At 46.2% G+C, this 22,471-nt stretch overlaps 1 protein-coding gene across 1 annotated transcript in view; it reads right to left on the bottom strand.

Annotated features, from left to right (window-relative positions):
• The window catches only part of IntS2 (integrator complex subunit 2), an 80,581-nt gene that overhangs the window by 7,314 nt on the left and 50,796 nt on the right, over positions 1-22,471 (bottom strand). The window contains exons 18-20 of the mRNA XM_084598048.1: positions 21,954-22,061; positions 14,232-14,337; positions 863-1,027 (exon numbers count right to left, since the gene is read on the bottom strand). Coding sequence (XP_084454174.1) covers positions 863-1,027; positions 14,232-14,337; positions 21,954-22,061 — 379 coding nt within the window. The remainder of the gene's footprint in view (positions 1-862; positions 1,028-14,231; positions 14,338-21,953; positions 22,062-22,471) is intronic.

A 22,471-nucleotide genomic window follows, 5' to 3' on the forward strand; every position in this document is an offset into this window, starting at 1 on the left:
TCGCTACCTAATGTAAACTGCTGTTCCTTCCCGAGGCTGTTGAACATTACCTTAGTCTTCTGCATATTGATTTTCAAGCCTACCTTTCTACTTTTCCTGTCTAGGTCATCAATCATTATTTGCAGTTCATCCCCCCGAGTTGCTTAGCAAGGCAATGTCATCAGCAAATCGCAGATTACTGAGGTATTCTCCATCTACCCTTATCCCTAACTGCTCCCATTCCACGTCTCTGAATACTTCCTCTAAACAAGCTGTGAATAGTACTGGGGAGATTGTGTCTCCTTGCCTAACACCTTTCTTTATGGGAATTTTGTTACTTTCTTTATGCAGAACTATGGTTGCTGTACAGCCACTATATATATCTTCCAGCACTTTCACATACGGCTCGTCTACCCCCTGATTTCACCGCCGAGGTTTCAACTGAGTCAAATGCTTTTTCGTGATACCTGATCAAAAAAGCCAAGGTGGCACACCCATCAAATTTTACCTTATTACTGGCTTGCAGAACCTGCTTCTCCAAGGTTAAGATCTGAATGTCTTTATCTGCTATTTTTATCCCTGCAGCAGGCGTCTACTTGCACACAGTGAGCAATTTCTCTTGTGAAATTCATAAGCAAGGAATTCTTTCAATTTATATATATATATATTTTTTTCAGATCCTCCTTTCCTTGAGAACCTGCTGCGTGAACGCCTCACGAATAGCACCATTGTGAAGAGTACAATGTTATTTGGGTTGTGGTCACTGCAGTGGTTCACGTTAACCAATAGACAAGCAAAACTCTTGATTGATTTTCTTTTTTTCTGTTTGCATCGAGTCAGTGGGAAGACGTTCACCCCATGTAAAGCAATGTGAAGCTCTTACCCAGCTGCGGTGGTGCTGTAGTGCACTCCTGGGAGAGGCAGACGCGGCCCAGCTGCAGCAGCAGCACGGCCACGTCCTCCGCCAGTGGCGGGAACGCCTGGCACATGCGCACCAAGGCGGGCAGTGCAGGCAGAAACAGCAGGGGCCGCTGGTAGCTGGGTAGCACTGCACACACACACACACACACACCCTGTAGACTAAACAGACTGCCTACAGTTTGACATAATGCATGCAGAAAGATGACAGAAAAGGGCTTCTTGGCTGTTGTCTTCTCTTCTTCGTATCTTCCTATGTACTTTATGTCATACATAACCAGCCCAAACCCAAACATTACGCAGGTTCAGCCACAGGCTGACAACTGTAAATGCATGCAACAGCGCACACTGACTGTATCGAAATAAACAAGATGCAATTGATGTGTAGTTCTATCAACTCTCTCTGCAGCTTCTTCTCACATTCGGGAAAATAAAAGCCACTCAGAGATATTTGTCCGAGTTTTGCGGATATTCAAAATTTTGAACAATTTTTGAATCGCATGCAGTAAAAGCTCGTTAATTCGAACTTCACGGGACCGGGAAAAATGTTCGAATTATCCGATGTTCGAATTATCGAATGGCCTCGAAAAAACTGGCCAAAACCGTCTGTACTACGGTAAATGTACCGTATTTAGTCGCGTAACGAACTCGCTCGCATAATGAACCCACCCAGCCCCGATTTGTGCCTACGAATCTGAAAGAAAAAAAAAATAATAATAAAGGCGCCAGTCGTTAGCGCGTCCCTCTGTTTCGCGCCTTCACGGTCCACAACGCATTTCTTGGCAGTGCGCCAAGATGCTGCGCGGCGATAACGGCGTGTTTATCTTTTGACTTTAGCTCCCGCAGGGAGGGAAGCGAACTTGGCAAAGTGCCAGCGCTTATCCGGTTGTGCAAGCCTCCTTTTCAGTACGTTCGCTTTATCATGCTATGAGCGACTTGGGCGGGCGCCCCGTCTACTGCCACTCTAATCATCGGAGCGAACGGTGCTAAAAGCTGGCGTCATGATCGCGGCTGACTCGCGTGCTTCCGTTGACGACTGATTGGTGGAAGGATGGATGGCTATCGCAAAAAAAAAAAAAAAAAAAAAAAGTTTAACCCATAGTGCCCGTCCGAGATCATAGCCTTTTATGGGCATTGGCTGGGACCGCGCCGACAGTACTTATCCCTATTTCCAAATTAACAGGGTTGGAATTAACGAGTATTTAGTTGCGAGCTACGGAGGTTGCGCAGAAGCGAGAGCAGGCAGCTGCCGCCGCGCGGCCATGCACTGACCTTGCCGCGGCCGCGTCCCCTCCCTTCAACGCCGCCGGCCGCCACGCCGGTCATGGCGCCATTTAAGTTTTACCCACACTTCCATGGTTTTACTTGATTCCTTATTCTGTCCCCGTTTTGGACGTGCGCAGCCTCTAATTATGCCTGCGGATCACGGAGGTGTTTCTTTACCCCCCCCCCCCCTTTTTTTTTTTGCCGCGTGATGTGCGCCAAGCCGCCCAGACGCGGCGGCGCGTAGTTCGAATTATCCGTAGCGGAACCGACCCGCGTTCGAATTAACGGGCTTTTTTATACACAGATCTCTATGGAGCTTGGCCGGACCAAGTAGTGTAGTTCGAATTATCCGAAAATTCGAATTACCGAGGTTCGAATTAACGAGCTTTCACTGTATTTCAGTATTTGATTAGATTCACGTCACAGTGCACTTTCACTATCAGGACTACTTATGAATGTTCTAGTTGATCTAAATAGCGGCAAAACATCACGTTTCCAAACAGCAGCATCCTGTATTTGTCACACGACTTAGTTTGCTCTTTCCTTGAAGAGGCTGCCAGCACGAGGCAAAAGGCTGCACGCTGATGCACAGACGGCCATCAAGAGCAGCCGCCTTGTAGCCCCAGCGGGCTCAAATAAAGCGCAGAACCAGGTGACACATGAGTGTGCCTAGTATGTGAAGTCGATCACTTGTATCTCCTTTTAGACGACTAAACGCATGCACATGAAGGTAACTCGGCTGGTGGAGGTCAGTGCAAGGGGCCAAAGTCGCAGCCCGCATGCGCTGCTGTGGCTGTTTTGCAGTGACAAGTTCAATTGTTCTCAATTTTCGTCAGAACCTAAAAAGCTACACATATGTCACACACCTGTCTGGTGTGTAAGTTTCAAATATTCGAAAATTCCAAATATTCGAACCTTCAGTTAAACTTCAAAATATTTGCATTAGTCTTTAAAAATTATGTAGAAATCTCGTTGATATGATTCTCTAAGGCAATACTATCCTAAAATCTCATCATTCAGTACAGGTTCCAAAAGGCCCTGAATGAAGCATACCTGGCACAAAATTTGCTTTTATTACAGACTTTTGAAATAATCAGCCACTTGTGCAGGAATTTTCGTTCCTCAGTGTCCAGAAGCAAGTTTTTCGGGAACTCACAGAAACAAGTTAAAGTTTCATCCGGTAGTTACGGGCCCGCGACAGAGCTGCCTGACAGCATCTGAAACTTGGCGCTCAGCAATTTCGTCGAAAGCGTATCCATGCAAGAGTTCTCGTTAAAAGGTAACTACAGGGAGATGCTATCGGTGAGGCGCAGCACCTTGCCCGGTGCCAAAGCCGGACTCTGGCAGCGACAGCATGAAGCCTACTTGCTACAAAAAAAAAAAAAAAAAGGGGGGGGGGGGGGGGCAAGTTCTTAGTGAGAAAAAAAGGGGCAGGGTTCATTACATGAGAAAATACTGAGCACCGAACGTTGACCATGACTGTTACCGTACCGTTACAGCAGATACTATCCTCCCCCCCCCCCACTCACAAGAGCTCTTTAGCTGCACTGAGCGAAATTCAAAACCACGCAAGTTTTTCAAAACTGCTGTGATCATACTGTTATGGCGTGAACCCCTTCATTCAAGATAGGGTCGTGCCAGACGTGCGAAGTAACATCTTGATCGCATTCAGCAGTGCCACTTCCACTTCTTCCACCACTCTTCTTCCACCCTGTCCTTCTACTACATTGTCTTCGTTCCTAGCCCCGTCACAATATCATCAAAACCCACGTGGAAATATCATTTTATTAGCCACAAAAGCATGCATTACCTGTACAGAACACCAGCCAAGAACAAAAAAAAAAGAATATATCATACCGAAAAACGTAGCAAGCAGGAATATATAAAAAAGATTTCACTGTACATAAAAACATTCTAATTTCAATCATTTTTTTTGTTAAGTGAATTTACTCTGCACCCCAAAAATTTCGTACTTGCACATATCTAATACATTTTCCTTTTACTTGCCATGGTTCACAGAAGATTTCATCTGTAGTTTAATTTGACAGGACAGTAAACTCTCGTTAATTCAGTTTTCAAGGAACCAAAGAAAATGTTCAGATTAACCGAAAGTTTGAATTGCCGGAAACGGCCTAAAGTAAACGGTCAAAAAGCTTGTGCATAAGAGTTACTTTATCTGCAAAACATCTGGGCCCGCATTCCAAGTCTGTGCCTGGTGGAAACAGTAGAATTGGAAACAGTGGAAACTAAAATGACACCCAGTTCCGGTGCTTTCACCATTTAAATGACTTGAGCGGAGGGCAACAACGACATTTCGGAAAATGATGCAAGCTCGGAAAATGGGACCAGCAAGGTGGTTGTCTGCATGTGAGATGAAGTCCGAGTGAGGCTGACGAATTTCTTCAAACGATCTGCTTGGCGCACATTGTCGCGAACACTGAAGAGGTGATCCAAAATTGTTAAGGCCTCTGCTGCCATGTTTTGCAGTGTGACGCAGTAACAGTGGCGCCTCTTCATAAAACGGCCACATCGCATTTTGAGGTGCTTCACTGCACAATCAAGCAGTAAAGCATTGCGGTGAAGTGCACAGCACAGCGAAATCGCGTTGCCAGCATGCAGTTTTAGTGCACTGTAAAAGAGCAAGTGGATGCATGACAGGGATATATATCTATAGGCATTAAAACAGCATGACGTCATCAAAAAAGAAAAAGAGAATGGCTCTCTCATCAGCATGCGAAACGCACGACAGACCGATGTGTGCATCTGATTACAGCCACAGGATAGCGTGAAGTTACGGAAAACGAAACCAAACTATGCAAACCAAGAAAAATAAACGACTTCTGGTTGTCATGGCATCCAAGGGCACTGTTACATGGGGATGTCTATTTCGGCAATTGCTGGCTGTGCGGGTCGAATCTAGACATGATCACATGTCCGAATTAACTGAACTGAGCTTGTCCATTGTTCGAATTAACGAGCATCTGGCATCATAGACTTACATGGGCATCAGCTGAGAGCGCACTCCTAGTTCGAATTATCCAAACTACCAAATTAATGGAGTCAAATTAACAAGATCTCACTATATTAAAAAAATATTGATTTTATTTGCACCCAGTTTTTAATAATTGAATTTGCTTCACATCCAAAATTTTGCCATTTGCACAGCTCTAATACTTACACATGGCTGTGCTTCACAAAACACTGAAAAGTGTTGAACACAGTGCCCAATACAGTCAAATCACGATGTAATGAATCCGCGGGACCACGAAAAAATCATTCCTTATTTTGAAATATTGTAATGAAAAACTGCCGATTATAAGCCAGTGCTCTGATCAAACCTAGGTATGAAAATGACGTACCTTGACAGTAGGCACGAGTGTAGACAAGCAAAACCTCAAATGAAATAGTTGCACTAACTCCAAAGCTGACTTATTTGAAGAAATCAACGATTTTCTTCTGCTGCGTGCAGCTGCGTGCAGCAAACACAACCGCGCACTACATTACACCACTACAACACATACACATTCCTGCTTTGCGCAACACCTCATCGGGTGCGTGATTGCACCGAGCAAAGAAAGTACATGTGCAAAAACAAAAAAAACATCAGAGTTCGATATGACCTCATCTTTAGTGCTACCTGAAGTTTGAAAATCTTGTCTTAGTCTTTCAAAACAATTGTGGCGGTTGATGGGGCAATGCTAGCTGTCTGTAGAGGCCGATTCACTTTTTCTCTGCGTCGATTTCTTGCAGTGCAAGCAGCTGCGTTCCTACCTTCTTGGTACTTCGCTGGCTACAACCATCGAAAATCTCGCACAAACTTCACAATAATATAATTTGCGACAAAAGAAAAATAAAACCTGTCCCGCACGCACAAACGAAACACAACACAGGAAGAAAAAAGGCAGGTGCCAGGCGGCTAGACCTGCTGGCTACTGTGTAACACGGTGGAAGAAAGAGAGGTGTTCCGACGGCGCGGCCGCGCTGCAGCGAGCGCGCGGCCACTTAGTGTGACCGCAAGAGAGGGCAGCCGCCAGGGGCAGCACGTGTTCTGGGGGCCATCCTCTCCGCCGGTTCTGCTGGCGTGCCTATGGAGAACCGGCGCTCGCGCTGATAATTTCCCACTTAAGTCAGCATTAAAAGTCCCCAACCCTTAGACATTTCTTTATAGATATTTACACCCCGACTTCTGAGTAGGCAGAAACTTGCGTAACGCTGACTAAACAAATAACTCCATTTCCAAGCAAACAGAGACGCGTCATCTGCTCGAGCAGACGACACGCTGCGCTTGCCGCTCCGGAGCGGGCACCGGGCACGCTTCTAGCGGATTGTTGCCTCGTCTGGCCAATTAAAGAGCAGCTTCATGACCGGTCCAATGCCTCTTTGGTAGCTGTTCGATGCATGTGCAATGGAGCTTCGCTATTCTATCCGCCCCTTGTTCGCACGGCAACCAGACGCCGATAACACGGAGGTGAAGGAAGCAAGATCAAAGCGCTGTCGGAGAGGTTTGAGTGCCCACTTCACCCTCGCGGGTGCGACAGCCGTTGCCACATGCGGAACTGCGCTGCGCCAGATGGTATCAGGATGAACGTGGCGCTCCAGTGGCAAAGCGCAGTATCGAACACAAAGAAAAAAAAAAGGTATCTGTAGCCGGATGCGCGTGCCTATCTCAGATGACGGCATCCACACGGTCAGACTGTGTATTTTGCCGCGCGTTCGATCTGCAGTTCGTACTTTATGCTGGCACGCATAGCCTGGACTGCATAAAAGAAACAAAGAAACTGTGCGCAGGAATGAAGGTAATGTGCGTCGTCAGAATGATAAATATAAACAATCGCAACCAAGAAACATTGTTTTAATGAGGCAGTTCTTCATGACCTTCCCAATTTCTTCATTTCACTATTAATATTTGGAATATGTTGTTTGCTCATTGCACTTTATCGTATCTTTATGCAATCCGTGTTTTGGTGAAGGTAAAATTCGAAAAACATCTCTGTGCTGCCCGATGCCACAAGCGCATCAGGAACGCCACGCATACAAATTTCCGAATCATTCACTACGGTGTCTGCCAGCTAATTTGCAACGTGGATACATAAATGACTAAATGCAATATAATGCCATAGTTGGAAAATAGTGCGCGATTCACAAATGTCGTAGAATCTTGAAACCTGCGTCGTGCGCTGAGACTTGCGCAAGGGCGTTACGAAATTATGCAATATGCTTTCAATGAATTTGAAAGCTGAAGTAAAGGAGAATAGGTGGACAAAGTTTAAGATATAAAAAAAATTAGTTGTCTTCAGAAATTTTCATTGTTCGCTGTTTTCTTGAAATTAATGCGATCATACGTTCTTATTAAAATGATATATAAATATAAGCTTTCGCAGCTTGATAGATAAATATGCTGAGAACATAGTGTGGAAATATTGCCGCTCTACCAATCTTTTTTTGAGACAAAGCACTGCAAAATAAACAAAATTTCATTTCCTGGGTCGATTTCACCCTGCCGCAGTGGTGCAGTGATTAAAATGCCCGACTACTGTGCCCGAGTACCAGGGTTCGATCCCGACCGCCGGCGGCTGCGTTTCGATGGACGCGAGAAAAAGAGGCATCCGTGTGCTGTGCAATGTCAGTACACGTTAAAGATCCCCCGGTGGTTGAAATTACTCCTTAGCCCTCCACTACGGCACCCCTCCCTTTCTCTCTTCCACTTTCACTCCCACCTTCTTCCCTTCCCTTAAGGCGTGGGTCAGGTGTCCACAGAACATTTATGACAGATACTGCGCCTTTTCTTTCCTGTGAACCAATATTATACTTTAAGAAATAATATAAAAACAGGCCAGGTGTTTCTTATAAATTTGGTGGGAAGCAGTAGTCGTAACCCCTATGCAGCACCAACCTCTCCTTTATTGTTCATGCAAATGAAAAGAACCTACACTTCACAAAAAAAATATGAATATGAACAAAAACTTGCATATTTTTAGACCATCTTCAGCTACCTAACTTTATTATACTTTCTGTAATCAATAACGAAAGTTCTCAAAAACAGCAGAGAACAACCGTGTCACTCCACTTCATTATTATTAAATTCCTGTACCCCGAAAAAAAAAAATTGGCAGCAAAACAAATTGCAGATATCAAATTTTAAAATCAATTTATAAGGTCGGCCGACCATCCTTCGTTTGATCTTACATGGAATCGCACTATAGCATCGTACTTTCAAATCGCGCTGTAATGCACGACACGCAGATGGGCATGGTAATAAAAAGAAATGCGAGCAAAGGCGCGCCTACGGGTTCCGCTGCTTAAATTTCTTGCATCATGTTTGCATTCGGGTTACAGCAAAGGCCTACTACAATTGTCCGTAATGCAATAAATCAAGACATTAGCGTTTTTTGTTATCAACCAGAAAAAAGAACGGTGAGAAGAAATTCAAATATCGGAGTGCGCGAACAAAACTGTTTTCCTTCGTTTTTTTTTTTTTTTCCCCGGTGTGACAGTACCTGAAACTTTGCACATGTTGGCAGCTGTGAAGGCTCACATGGTCGTCTTGTACTCCTTTGGATGATTTGTACACGCCGCTCACAGGAGTGCTTTCAGGAAATATTTTATTACTCGTGTTTGTCGTAAACGACAAAGCTGCATGTATCAGTTAAGCAATCATTCATGCTGCCTCGAGTCGAATTGTAACCCAGCAAATTGGTAGAAATATAAAGGTACCGTCTATTGCAGAAGTTTGCGGCCTAACGCGCCGGGCAGAGGAGCAGTATCGCTCCTGAGAGGTGGCGCTGCGCCCGCCGGCGCTGCCTGGTGACGTAGATATAAAGAGTGAGGAGGCTTGTTCTCTTCTCCTCATCCCGCGGTTGATATCGCACATCTTTGCTCTCAGCCACGGGATGAGGGGAAGAGAACAAGCATCCTCACTCTTTATAGCTGCGTCACCAGGCAGCGCCGCCTCTCCGGAGCGATACTGCTCCTCTGCCCGGCGCGTTGGGCCGCAAACTTCTGCAACAGACGGTACATACCTTCAACCAAAAAAAAAAATTGTTTCAAACTGGCAAACACCCCTACGTGTCAAAATCAAGCGCCCGACCCAGGCGCGCCCATAGAAACGCAAGCGAAACGAGCGACGAGATAGGCCTCCAGTATCGGTGCTGCCCCTGGCGGCCGTGTCATGCGTAAAAGTCACACTAAGCGGCCGCTCCTCGTGACGCCGTCGGAGCACCTCTCTCTCTTCCACCGTGCTGTGTAATAAGCCATAGCTTCGTGGTGGCGCTAGGAGCTGGTACTAGATGTGCTGATGATGATGGCTACAGTCCACGAACCATACCCACAGAAATGGCGGTTTCTGTTTCACGCAAGAGTTGCAAGCTGCGGCGCTGTTAACTTTAGTCGAATTCATAATACTGATGCTCCTAGATTATAGAAGAAAAATAAAATATGTATGTTATTCTGAAATATACGCTATTTTGAAACTCGTAATTCTGAAAGAGTTTTACACTGAAAGCATTGAAAACCTGCTGGGGATTCTTAAAATATTCGTTAATGTGGTGTTCGTAGTACAGTCGAGCATGCTTATAACGAACCTGAGCGTCACACAGAATTTGTTCGTTGTATCCAGAAGTTCGTGATATGTGAGCCGCTCACAAAAAAAAAAAAATAAATAAATCAGACATCAATGAAAAAAAAAAAAAAATTATTCAGAAAAAAAGTCGGTGATCGTTGTCTGCCTCTTAAGCGCGCATCCGATAGCGGTGGCGGTTTCAAGCTTGTTCAAAGTCGAGATGTGTTCGTCCCCCAAGGCATTAAAATATACAAAATTTTAAAGTTCCTCAATATGGTTCACTGCTGTGCTCGTGCTTACGGGTGCTGGCTCCGATGGCTCGCTGTCGACGTTGCCCTACGCTTCGGCATCGCTTGATGCCCGCACTTCCCATATGGCCACCTCATCGCAAAAAGACTCTGCGACTTAAGCAGTATCATCCCCATCAACAAAATCTTGCCGATCGATATCACGACCGGCCAGGTCAGCGTCAACAATGCATCGCCACAAGTCGTCATCAAGCTGGCTTTGTTGAATGTCTTCAATGCCCACTTCAGTTGCGTCGGCGAAGCCGGCCTTTCGAAAACAATTCCGGATTGAATCGGGTGTCACTGCCATCCACGCTGCTTTGACCACTTCCACCGGCGAGTATAGCGAGATCTGGAGAGGCATATTGGCAGCAGGGCAATCAACTGCAGTCAGTATCCGCTTTAAGGTTGCTTTAAGCGACCGTATTATTCCCATGTCCAGCGGTTGCGCTTTTGATGTCACGTTTGGGGGCAGAAAAAGCACCTCAACTGCCGTTAATGGAGCCTCCACATGGTGAGCAGTACAACTTTCAAGAATGAGAAGAACTTTGCGCCCTTTCTTTACCATGCTGCTGTCAAAATCGATGAGCCATTCTGTGAACAACTCGCGTGTCATCCACTATTTTGATTTGTGTCTGTACCGCACAGGTACGTAAGTGCGGAAGCAACGTGGCCTCTGACTTGCCGATGACAAATGGCAAGCACCGATTGCTTCCGTCCATATTCGTGCACAGCAGTACAGTTATCTGCACTTTGCTGTGCTTACCCCGCTAGCACATTTGTCGCCCTTCATAGCGTGAGTTTTGCCAGACAGCATTTGGTACAATAGGGCCATCTCATCGGCGTTATATACGTCCCTTTCAGCATACCTTGATACATGGGCCAAGTTTGTTGACAGCCACCTACTGACGTCTTCGTCATTTACTGCTGCCGATTCGCCATTGATGCACTTGAAAATTATCCCGTGGCGGAGCATGAAGTGATGGAGCCAGCCGTTTCCAGGGGAAAAATCTTGGAAGTCCAGGAGGAATGCAGGGTCTTTTGCCTTATACAACATCAGTAGCCCGCTGATAGGCACAGTGCGTGCCAGAGCGTCAAGAAACCACTTAAGGAGTCCATGGCGGCACACTTCTAGATTTTATCTTTCTTTTTCAGTATTGTGGATATTGTAGACTTTGACAAACCGTACTTTTTAACCAGTTCGTGATTCTTCACAACTTGAGAAAGATCTTTCAATATTAAAGGTTTTGTGCCAAGTCCAAAGCCTTACGCTTCACTGTCGAAGTAGACGCTGGCGAGTACGCCATCTTGAATACAGTCGAACCCGGTTATATCGAACCCGGATATATCGAATTTTGGTTATATCGAACTCACAGAATATCCCCTTGAAAATCCCATGTAAAAGTATAGGAAAGCCGCGTCATATATCAAACTTAATTTCACCGGTCGTTCGATATATCGAACTCCGCACCACGCACTGGAAAGTGTGCTTTCCCCAAAGACGATTGCATCCCCCTCGGCCGTTTGCCGCGTGCCGTTTTCAAGCCACGTGCGGAGGGAATGAGAGGGGACAGTTCGGCGACGGCTGGTCTGGGCAGCGCCGCGCCCATTCCCCAAAGGCGCGCGCATCTGCAGTTATCGTTGTCCGCGCGCCAACACATGACGTTTGCCCATCCTTTTGCCAAGCTATCTCTCTCCTTCAGCACGCGCTACGCATACGCCAAGCCAGCTCAGCCCGTTTACAGACAGGCGTCAACGCTTTCTCCAGCATGTGTTGCGAACCCTCTGCGCGTGCGGCGGCTGAGGTGGCTATGGTGCCTGCGGACGTTAAAAAGCGGCAGCTCTCTCTCTCTTTATTTATTTTTATTTTTTTTGCGAGTCCTCCTTTCTTATTGTTGTGCTGTTTGGACGTTAAGAAGCGGCAGTTTTTTTTTGTTTCTTTCTGTGGGAGTCGTTTATCTTTGCATGTATGAATCAACGAAAGCACGCGGTCAGCGGTCAGCTGCTGCGATCATGACGCCCGCCCCAAGCGCGGCGTGATAAATCGAACCAGGCTTGTGCAATCAAGCCATCACGGGCACTCTGCCAAGTTCGCTCCCCGCCACCGCAGGAGCGATCAAAAGATAAACGCGTCCCGACGTTATCGCTGCGCAGCATCTTGGCACGCTGCTAAGAAATGAGCTGTGGATGAGACGACCGAAACGGAGTGACGCGCGCCATCGACATGCAAGCGAAAACGCTCGCGATATCTGCCGGCAACACAGAAACCTAGTTTAGAGCTGCCGCGGTGGCTCGAGCAGCGAGAGGGACGCAGTTCCAACAAGTTTGAAAATTTTCGTTCTGTGGCTGCCGCTCGTCCCTGAGATCGCTCAATCGCTTGCTGTGAGCGAGCTGGCCTTAACGCTTTTTTTTCTTTTTTTTCAAATTCTCCGTGCAAAAGTGCACGGTGGTTTCATTGTGCGAGTGGGTTGCTGACGCAACAAATACGGTATCGTTTTTTGGCATCGTAAGTGCCGTCACAAGCCGATTTTTGTATATCGAATTATCGATATATCGAACTATTTCGCGATCCCCTTTGAGTTCGATATATCCGGGTTCGACTGTATAGGCTTCACACAACTAGGAAACAAACAACGCACCAGCACAACTGCAAGCAAAGAGAAACAAGTAAACGACTGCACACTGCACCACTGTCAGTCATGTGAGACGTGGAGATAGAGGGAAGGGGTGAGGGGGAAGGGAAGGCGTGTTCGACAACACATGATTGCATGCTACGTTGTCGATTGGTAGCAAACTTGACCGTTGCTCTGAAGTGGTCCCGTGGCAAATGAGATGTTGCTTTCGGTCTTTTCCTTCGACCTGCGTGTTCACATGGCTCACGTGTGCTAGACTTGGCTAGGGAGGCTCCTTAGGCTTGGCTAGCTTTTTTTTTTTTCGGCGTTTTCTTTGCTGTGTCGCCGCTCCTTCGTGCCTCCGTCTTAGATGCCATGAACGATAACCCGGGAAGTCGCTTGCTGCGTTTAGGCCGCTCCTCGTTCCTCCGGCGAGATGCCGCGAGAGATAAACAGGGAAGCCGCTTGCTGCGTCCGCGCCGCCTCTCATGCCGCGGGCAAAATGCGGCGGGGGAATCGGGAATGCTGACTGTCGCGGCTTGCAGAGCACACGATCGACGAATCTCAGAATGTGGAAGGTGGTCCGTGACACCAAGGCGTTCGCTGTAGCCTATCAGCTAGTCTCACAGATGTTCGTTGTAGCCGAGACAGAGCGCCATAGCCCTAATGTATATTTTGACGGTCGCACCGGACTTGCTCGTGATAAGTGATCGTTCGTCTTAAGTGGGGCCATTATAAGTGGGCTCGACTGTAACAAGATTTCACTGTATGGTGCCCAACTTAAAATGAGAAGGAACTACATGCCAGTTACATGCTGATATTGTTAGGACCAAAGTTGGATGAAAGTTATCCAGTTACAATGAATTAAATTACTCTTACCTAACCAGAACCAAAAATAAAACATACTCATGAGTGATTGAAATTGGTTTAATCGCTGGCATCTGTTGTTCCCCTTCTTTGCCGTTTTTTGCCATTTGTTGATTACGCTGTGGCCTGATGCTCTCACTTTACGCGCTGCACCACATTTCATCCGCTGGTGCCGCCGCGGCGGCTCTTAATGCCATCAAAAATCCACTTTCTTGCCTAACCAGCATTACCGCACATACCAATTCCATAAACAACTGATGAGACAGTTGTCAAATTTCGGAACCAGTGAACGTCGGCTGGAATCCGTGATACAACAGGCCAGGAGTGCAGACAAAAAAAAATCCATATACAATAACAATAACACAACATACACAATAAGTGCACTGCAAATGGAACAGCAATCACTATCATAAACCATTCTGAATGTTCCGACACCCTTGGAAGCCGCAACACATGAGGGGCAAAAAAAACAAAAAACATCATGTTGCATTTGCCTAGGTTTTCTGGCAGAAGCTAGCATAATTTCGGTCAATCTAATGCTTCTGGCACAGCATAGTGTAAAACATTGTATATGCATCAAAATGGCGCAACTGGCGTAGCTATCGCATACCTGAATAATATTAAGGTTAGGCAAAACCACGGTAAAACATTCACAGACAACAAGACACTCTCTTTAATAAAGAGCAGTGAGGATGCCTGTTGTAAAAAGTGAATGCACTAAAGCAGAGACAGAATACAGCTTACCTCCAAGCAGGGTGTGGGTCACATTGATGCACAGACGGGCAATGCTGAGTGACTTGGCAATGGAATACTGCAGGCAGAGGTAAGATGCCAACTCAATGGCAAACACCTGACAAAGAGAGAGAGACAAAGTCAGTCACCAAGCGCTCCGTATGCAAAGCAGACAACACCACGCACCGCAATGCCTCATGAACATGGTATAGTCAAATCTCGTTTACTACGAACACCATATTAACGGATTTTGAAAAAATCCCCAACAGATTTCCTATGTTTCCAATGTCAAAATATTTCAGAATTATGAATTTCAATATAGCGTAAGGTACATATTTTATTTTTTCTTCTATAATATAGCAACATCAGTATTACATATTCGGGTAAAATTAACAGTGCCGCAGCTCGCAACTCTCGCATGCCACAGAAACCGCTGTTTCTATGTGTACGGTCCGTGGGCTGTAGCTATCATCATCAGCATATCTAGTGCCAGCTCCTAGCGCCACCACAAAGCTGTGGTTTAATATGTAGTAGCGAGCAGGCGTGGCCGCCTGCCTTTTTATTAGTGTTATGTATCGTACGCAGGTCAGTCATTCATGCCATTCGCGCATACAAGAACATAATTTTTCTTTCCTTTCTTTTTTTTTTTTCGTGGATTATCTTATTGCAAAGTTAGTCTCAGATCTGACGATGACTGCAGCCAACGAAGGCGTCAAGGAGTTATGGGAGTAGCGTTCGCTGCAAGAAATCAATGCAGAGAACAAACGAATTGGCCTCTGCAGATCGACCGCTGCAATCATTTTGAGAGACCGAGACAAGACTTTCGAACTTCAGGGAACACTGAAGATAAGGTCATACTGAACTCTGATGTTTTCTTTGAACAGAGACAAAATCCGTACTTTCATCGCTCGGTGCAATCACGTGCCCAATGAGGTGTTGTGCGCAAAGTGGAAGGTGTATGTGCTGTAGCGATGTAATGCTGTAAGTGGTCGTGTGGGCTGCATGCGGCAGAAGGAAATAACTGATTTCTTCAAATAAACCAGCTTCGATGTTCGTGCAACATCTTCAATTGAGATTTTGCTCGTCTACATACATGCCTGCTGCTAAGGTACGTCATTTTCATACCTGGGTTTGACCACTGGCTTATAACCGCAGAGTTTTCATTGCAGCGATGTTTCAAAATAACGAACGATTTCTTACAGTCCCGTGTGATTATAATGTAGCCGACGGGTAATTCGGACTCCAATAATTCGGACTTGTAGGATATTTCGGACTTCAGTGAGGCACCGTCAGTCACCCCATAGAAGCGCATACATATTCGCGACGGATATTTCGGACTTTAAAAGTCCGAAAGTTCGATTTTTCGGACTAATTTCAGTCCCCTGCAGGCCAAAATCTGCCATCTTATCGGCTTTTCGCCGGCGCAACAAGTGCCATCTTGGATTGAGGTGGATTGGCTCTGCAGTTGGATTGGCTTGACATGGTTTCGGTGCCCCATTTTTGCCAGGAGAGGCCCCTGCAATCTCTGCCACTTCGAGGTGGCAGTCGGATTGTCATCGCCGTCAACCTGTGGTACGTGCTTCCTGGACGAGACAGGGTTTGAGAGCATGATGGAAGCTGAGGAGGCCAGCTTGAAATGCAAAATATGCACGGCGGTGGAGAAAGTAGAGGGGGAGCTGACCAAGGAGGTAGAACGGATGAGGAAGGAGCTTCAGGAGGAAAGGAAGAGAAGGGCGGAGTTTGAGACAAGAGTCGAGAAGGAGTGGGGCGTCAGGGTGGAGAACCTACAGCGCGAGTTGAGAGAGGTACGCGATAAGACAGGCAGATTGGAAGATCAGGTGGAAGAGTGGACAAGGAGACAGGCAGAGGGACGGAAGGCACTCCACAAGAATGCAGGCAGTAATGCCACCCTGGACGACGGGGGGGCGGACGCGTCACAGGGGGCGCGCAGGGAGAATGTAGCGATTATGGGGGACACGAGCCCCGATGGTAACCGGAGGGAAGAGGGGACACAGGGGTCGAGACAGCAGGGACTGGATACCACTGACAGGGAAGAGACAGGAGCCGGCAGCAAGAGGGTATGGGTGGTAGGGAGCTCTAATGTCACGAGAATTAAAAAGGCAGTCTTAAAGACAGTGAAGTTTACTGAGAAAGTACAAGTGGAAAGCAGGCCGGGCGAGTGTTTTGGGCAGGTAGTGGAGAGGACAAGGGATATGCTGTGGGAAAATAGAGAAGGAGACAATCTGGTAGTCATCCATGCCGGAGTAAATGACGTGCTGAAGAACAGGGGACAAAACCTAGGCAGGCAGATAAGAACAGGGGTGGCGAAGCTACGGGCTACAGCTGAGAATGTGCACATAGTGCTGTGCACAGTGCCGGCAGTCAAGGGACAGGGCCCGTATGTAGCCCACCAAGTACTGAGGGCTAATGAGATGATCTGGGAGGTAGGGAAGGCCCTCAGGTGCGATGTCATGGATGTGAACAGGGTGATACATGGGGATAGGAACTACCTCCCCTTCACGCCTGATGGCATCCATTACACCGCACCAGCGGGATGGCAGCTTGGGCTGCGGATGGGGCGAAGGGCGCTAGCTTTTTTACAGGCGAGCAGATTGCCCCTGCATACCGAGAAGTAGGAGACAAAGATGGAGGGAGGAAGGGCAGGACGAAGGCACGGAGGAGGAAAAAGAAACAACCCGTAAATTTGGCCTTCATTAATATGCAAGGGGGTAGAAGTAGAATTAAATGGGATGAAATTCAGGAGCAGCTGCAAACTGGAAATTTTGTAGTATATGGTGTAGCAGAAACCCACCTTAGAGACAGTGAAGAACCTCCACACATTGAAGGATACTCATGGCTGGGGTGCAATAGAAAAGGGAAGGACCGAAAAGGAGGTGGCCTGGGGGCGCTAATCAAAGGCCAAGATTGGAAAAGGATAACAGAAAGCTGCAGAGAACATATATGGCTCCAGGGTAGAGTGGGAAACCTAGATACAATACTAGGGTTTGTTTACCTAAAAACAGGAAATGACTCGAATGAGGAAAATTCAGAACATTTCAGATGTTTAGCTAAAGACATAGAGGAATTTGGCCAGAATAAGGAAGTGATAATCTTAGGGGATATGAATGCCCATATGGAATTTTTTTATAGAGCTAGCGATACGACAGGCAAAATGTTAGGAACATTTTGTGAAACCCAGGATCTCACAATAGTTAATTCAGAAATAAAGTGTGAGGGAAAAATAACATGGGAAAGAAATAACTCTCATTCCACAATCGACTATTGTCTGATGTCCCACAAGCTGTATGACAGGTTAGTAGGTATGGAAATTGATGAAGAAGGGGCGAAGAGCTTAGGAAGCGATCACAAAAGAATTAAACTCCAATTTGGCGGGACAGCGGCCGCAACAAAAATGCAGGTATGTGAAAGCAACCAGAAACTCAATGATATGCAGTTGGAAAAAGGGTCAAAGCGCATTGAAGACATAGTAAACCAACAACCAAATAGAGAATGGACATACGATGACCTAGTAGAAGTATTTAAAAGAGAGCTAAAAAAGGGCAAGATTAGAAGAGGAAAGAGAAAATATAAACCAAAAAGCTGGTGGGATGCTGAAGTTAAAGCAGCCATAACAAGGCGTCAAGAGGCATCCAGAGAGCACAGATTAGCAAAGAAGAGGGGAGCCACACCAAGGGAAGTAGAATCCAAATGGGAGGAGTACCTTGAGAGAAAAAGGGAGGCGTCAACCTTAATCCAAATCAAAATAGGAAAAGCTGGGGTCCAGTGGATGATGGACATAAGTAAAAAAGATAAAAATGCTGCAAAGAGGTCTTGGAACCACATAAGGCTACAAGCAAAAAAGACGGAAGGGGTCCAACACTCACTGACCACACAGGAAGGAAAAAGAGTGGAGGGAGAGGAAGCACAGGAATATGTTAGGCGCACAATAGAAACAGCCTTTGCCAGTCTGGAAGTGAATGCCGCAGAAGAAATGGAGAATAATGAGGACCACAGGGACGAGGAGCAAGAATACAAGGAGATGACAGCAAGACAATGGGAAAGAATAGAATGGAAGGTCCCCTTGGGAACAGCGACAGGACCAGATAGCATACCCATGGGATTGATTACCAGATTAGGACAAAAAAGCAAAGTAAAATTGCGACAGTTGATTGAACAAACAATAAAGGGCGGTCAAGTACCAAAAGATTGGAAATTAAGCAGGATGAGACTAATATACAAAGGCAAGGGAAGCAGAGATAACATAAAGTCCTATCGGCCAATCACAGTTACATCAGTTATATACAGGGTAGCAATGCAGTTAGTAAAAGTAATGATGGAGGAATGGGCAGAAGGAGGGAATATCCTCGGAGAACTACAAAATGGTTTCCGCAAGGACAGAAGACTAGAGGATAATTTATTTGTGGTTACCCAGTGTATAGAAACAGCAGCTGCAAGTCAGAGACCACTATGGATAGCGTTTTTAGATATTAAAGGGGCATACGACAGTGTAGATCAGAAAAAACTGTGGGACCAGTTGAAGGAATATGGCCTGAATAAAAACCTGGTTCAGTTCATACAAGAAGTGTATGCAGATAATGAGGCAGTGATAGTATGGGAGACGGAAACAACAAAAACAGCAAAAATAAAAAGGGGGCTTAGGCAAGGGTGCCCACTGTCACCGCTGCTTTTCATGATATACATGAGCCAAATGGAAAGGCGCCTGGAGGAAAGTAATAAGGGATTCGATGCAAGCTATATGCAGGGAGGACAGAAAGTAACACAAGTTCTACCAGGATTGATGTACGCGGATGACATTGTACTGCTGGCAGATAAGAGGGATGGGTTGCAGGAGCTGCTTAAGATCTGTGGAGAAGAGGGCGAAAAGCTGGGACTGCAATTTAGCAGTGAAAAATCAGGAATAATGGTATTTAATGATGAAAGGGGGGACGTGCTGGAAATACAAGGCACCAAGGTTGAACATGTGGAGAGCTATAAATACCTGGGCATATGGATCAACGAAGGAAAAAATTACCTAGAAAAGCATGAAGGAATTACGATAGACAAAGGGAAAAGGAGTTCGGATATTATGAAACACAGGGCCCTCTGGAATTATAACAGGTATGAGGTTGTTAGAGGGGTATGGAAGGGTGTTATGGTACCAGGACTCACTTTTGGAAATGCAGTCCTGTGCATGAAATCAGAAGTACAGTCAGGCCTTGAAATCAGACAGAGAAAGGTAGGTAGATTGGCATTGGGAGCACATGGCAACACACCTAATGAAGGAGTCCAGGGAGATATGGGCTGGGCATCATTTGAGGTTAGAGAGGCAATTAGCAAACTAAAATATGATCAGAGACTAACCGAAATGGAGGAATCAAGGTGGGCACGAAAAATGTACAAGCACCTCTTCATGAAAAGCCTGAATACGATATGGACTAACAGAATCCGAAAGCTCAGATTTAAGTACCTAGAGTTTGGAGATACACCGCAGCAAAACAGCAGCATTGAAAAGCAGGTAAAGGAGGCAGAAAGGAAAATGTGGGAGGAAAGAATGCAAGGAAAATCAGCATTGGGTATGTATAGAACTCGAAAACAGGATATAAAGAAAGAAAGTTTATTCGACAACTCACGAGGGAGCTCATTGCTGTTTGAGGCTAGGACAGGGGCCCTCAGAACAAAAACGTACAGAAAAAAATTTCAGGAAGTAGATATATTATGCGCGGCGTGCGGAACTGAGGAGGAAACAACGGAACATGTTGTTCTAAGGTGCCAAAAACTTCGTCCTGCCCTTCCCGCGGAAAAAGCGGCAGATCTGGAGAGAGCGCTGGGATTTGCTGGGGAAGATGGACGAATGGATGAGGAACGCGTTCTGATAACAAAAGAGAGGTTAGAGGATTGGTGGAAAAAGTCAAGAGAATAAAGAGAGGAAAAAAAGGGAGGGGGGCAGATACGGCGAATTAGAAGCTAAAAATGGGGAAGAGATAAATATATTTCTTTTAATTTTTTGGCTAGGCGGCGCAAGCTGCCGCCCGATTCAAAGGGCAGAGCCACTATCATCCATCCATGCAGCAACTCCAAGGCATGGATCACTCATGCTTTGTTTGAAGATTACGTGCGTCGACTCGACCGAAGTTTCGAGCGGCAGGGGCGACAAGTTATTATTTTTGTTGATAACTGCGCGGCTCACGGCACCTTCGACAACCTGAAAGCCATTCGGCTCGAATACCTGCCACCAAACACCACCAGCGTGCTCCAACCAATGGACCAGGGGGTGATCAAAAACCTTAAGATGCATTATCGGACCCGTCTTCTGCGGCGCACAGTCCTTTGTTTTGACAACGGGAAAAAGTATGCCACGGATCTTTTTGCGGCGGTTAGCATGCTGGCTGATGCGTGGAAGGCAGTGAGAGCGGAAACAATTGCTAATTGCTTCAGGCACGCTGGATTCTCCGCCGATGAAGTCGATGACGTAGAAGACTGCAACGATTCTGAGGATTTGACTGCAGACAGTGGCGAAGACCTCATCGTTGACCTTCGCGGGAACGGAATGGACATTCCAACGGGCTCCACGTTCCGCGAGTTTGTTGAAGTGGACGACGGCCTCGATATGTGTGCGGACCTCACGGACGACGAACTTGTACGCCAGGTTCTTCAACCTGAAGACGAGTCGGACTCCGACGACGACTCGGGCGGCCTACCACAGCCATCGCTTGCACAAATTACGAACGCTGTGAACTTGCTGTCTAGCGTGTACAGCGAAACGACAACTTTGGCGCAAATACAAGCGCAAATCGTCGCCAGCAGAAGAAATTTGCCGCAAGGTAAAATCGGCGACTTTTTTAAGCCGATTTCCTTTGAATAAAGTGATTTTTTGTGCTTCACGGATTTTTCGGACTGTTAGATTATTCGGACCATTTTTCGGGTCCCTTCAAGTCCGAAAAAACGGTCGGCGACTGAGATTTGAGTACTACTCTGCAGACCTGGGTTGTACCAATGAAATCGTGGACCTCAATGAAAATGTGAGTAATGGAGCTTAAGAAAGGAGCCTTGAAAATATAGTACTACCTCACAGCAGACATCTGGGAAGGGATGTGACTGGAGTGTAACTATAAAGAAACAGGGAAAGGGCAATATAGGCTAAAGACACAAACTCATGATATTCTAGCAAAAACTAAGAGGAGGAAACGAACATGAACAGGACATGTAATGTGTAGAACCTTTAAATGACCCTATGGGCTATTATATTTTGAGGCTAATAACTGGAGACACTTTCATTCTGTGACATATATAAATGGCCTGATAAAAAAAAAGAACAACCTTGTAAAGTGCAATCTGAATGCTTGGTACCAGGAACTTGTAACCATAATCTCACTGACCCTTGGGACTCACTTACAGGGACCTAGCAACTCCCCAGACCTGGTTTTCATGTGATTACACTTTGGTGCCAGAGACTAAGTGGCACCTGTCTCACAGGTTTTACCACTGAAAAAGCTGAACAGTTGCTCAGCTGATGCTTGAGGCAGCTGCTAAAAAGCAACTGCCTCAACAATACGCTTCAAGTGGCAACACAATTTCAAATCCAGTATATCTCAAACTCGGCCCATAGGTCCCTGCTGCGGTGTTCCTGAGATGAACACCTACGCAGGGAAGTGCTGTGCGACGAATAGTTTCCCAAAGGTGCCCATCTCATGAGAAGTACAGAAAGAAGCCCCAAGATAACAGAGTGTGCAGTACCTGCTTCTCCAGATGAGGCTGACTGAGGAGCTCTGGGATGAAATCCAGGCAGATGTGCATAGACGGGATGAGAGAGACAGACACAGGCAACAGCTCGCTAGGGTAGCCCTGCATAAACAGCAATGCAAGACAAAGTCAGAATAGGACAGGCGGAGAAAAAAAGCATTGTAATCAACTCCCATCACTAAGACCTTTAAGGTTATGTATAAAAAACACGTCTGTATAAGCACATGTAGATACATCTACTTGCTTGAAAAGATATAACAGATGTACAGTTAAACTTCTAGGTAACGAACCTCTATGCAGCGAATTCTTCGATATTACGAAGTTTTTCAATTCCTCAGCGCTGCCCCCATTGAAGTGAATGTATTTGAAAACTCCATCTAACGAACATGTCGCGGCGATTGACCGTGATATAACGAACTCGCAGCGCCGACGGTCTCTTAGCTAGTGCCGAGCTAGTCAAAATTTGGCAGAGCTCCGCAAGCTTCAGGACGATAAAACATGAACTGAAGTGA

This window comes from Amblyomma maculatum, chromosome 3 (assembly GCF_055883805.1).
Source record: "Amblyomma maculatum isolate TAMU_Amacu chromosome 3, ASM5588380v1, whole genome shotgun sequence".
Taxonomy (NCBI): domain Eukaryota; kingdom Metazoa; phylum Arthropoda; class Arachnida; order Ixodida; family Ixodidae; genus Amblyomma; species Amblyomma maculatum.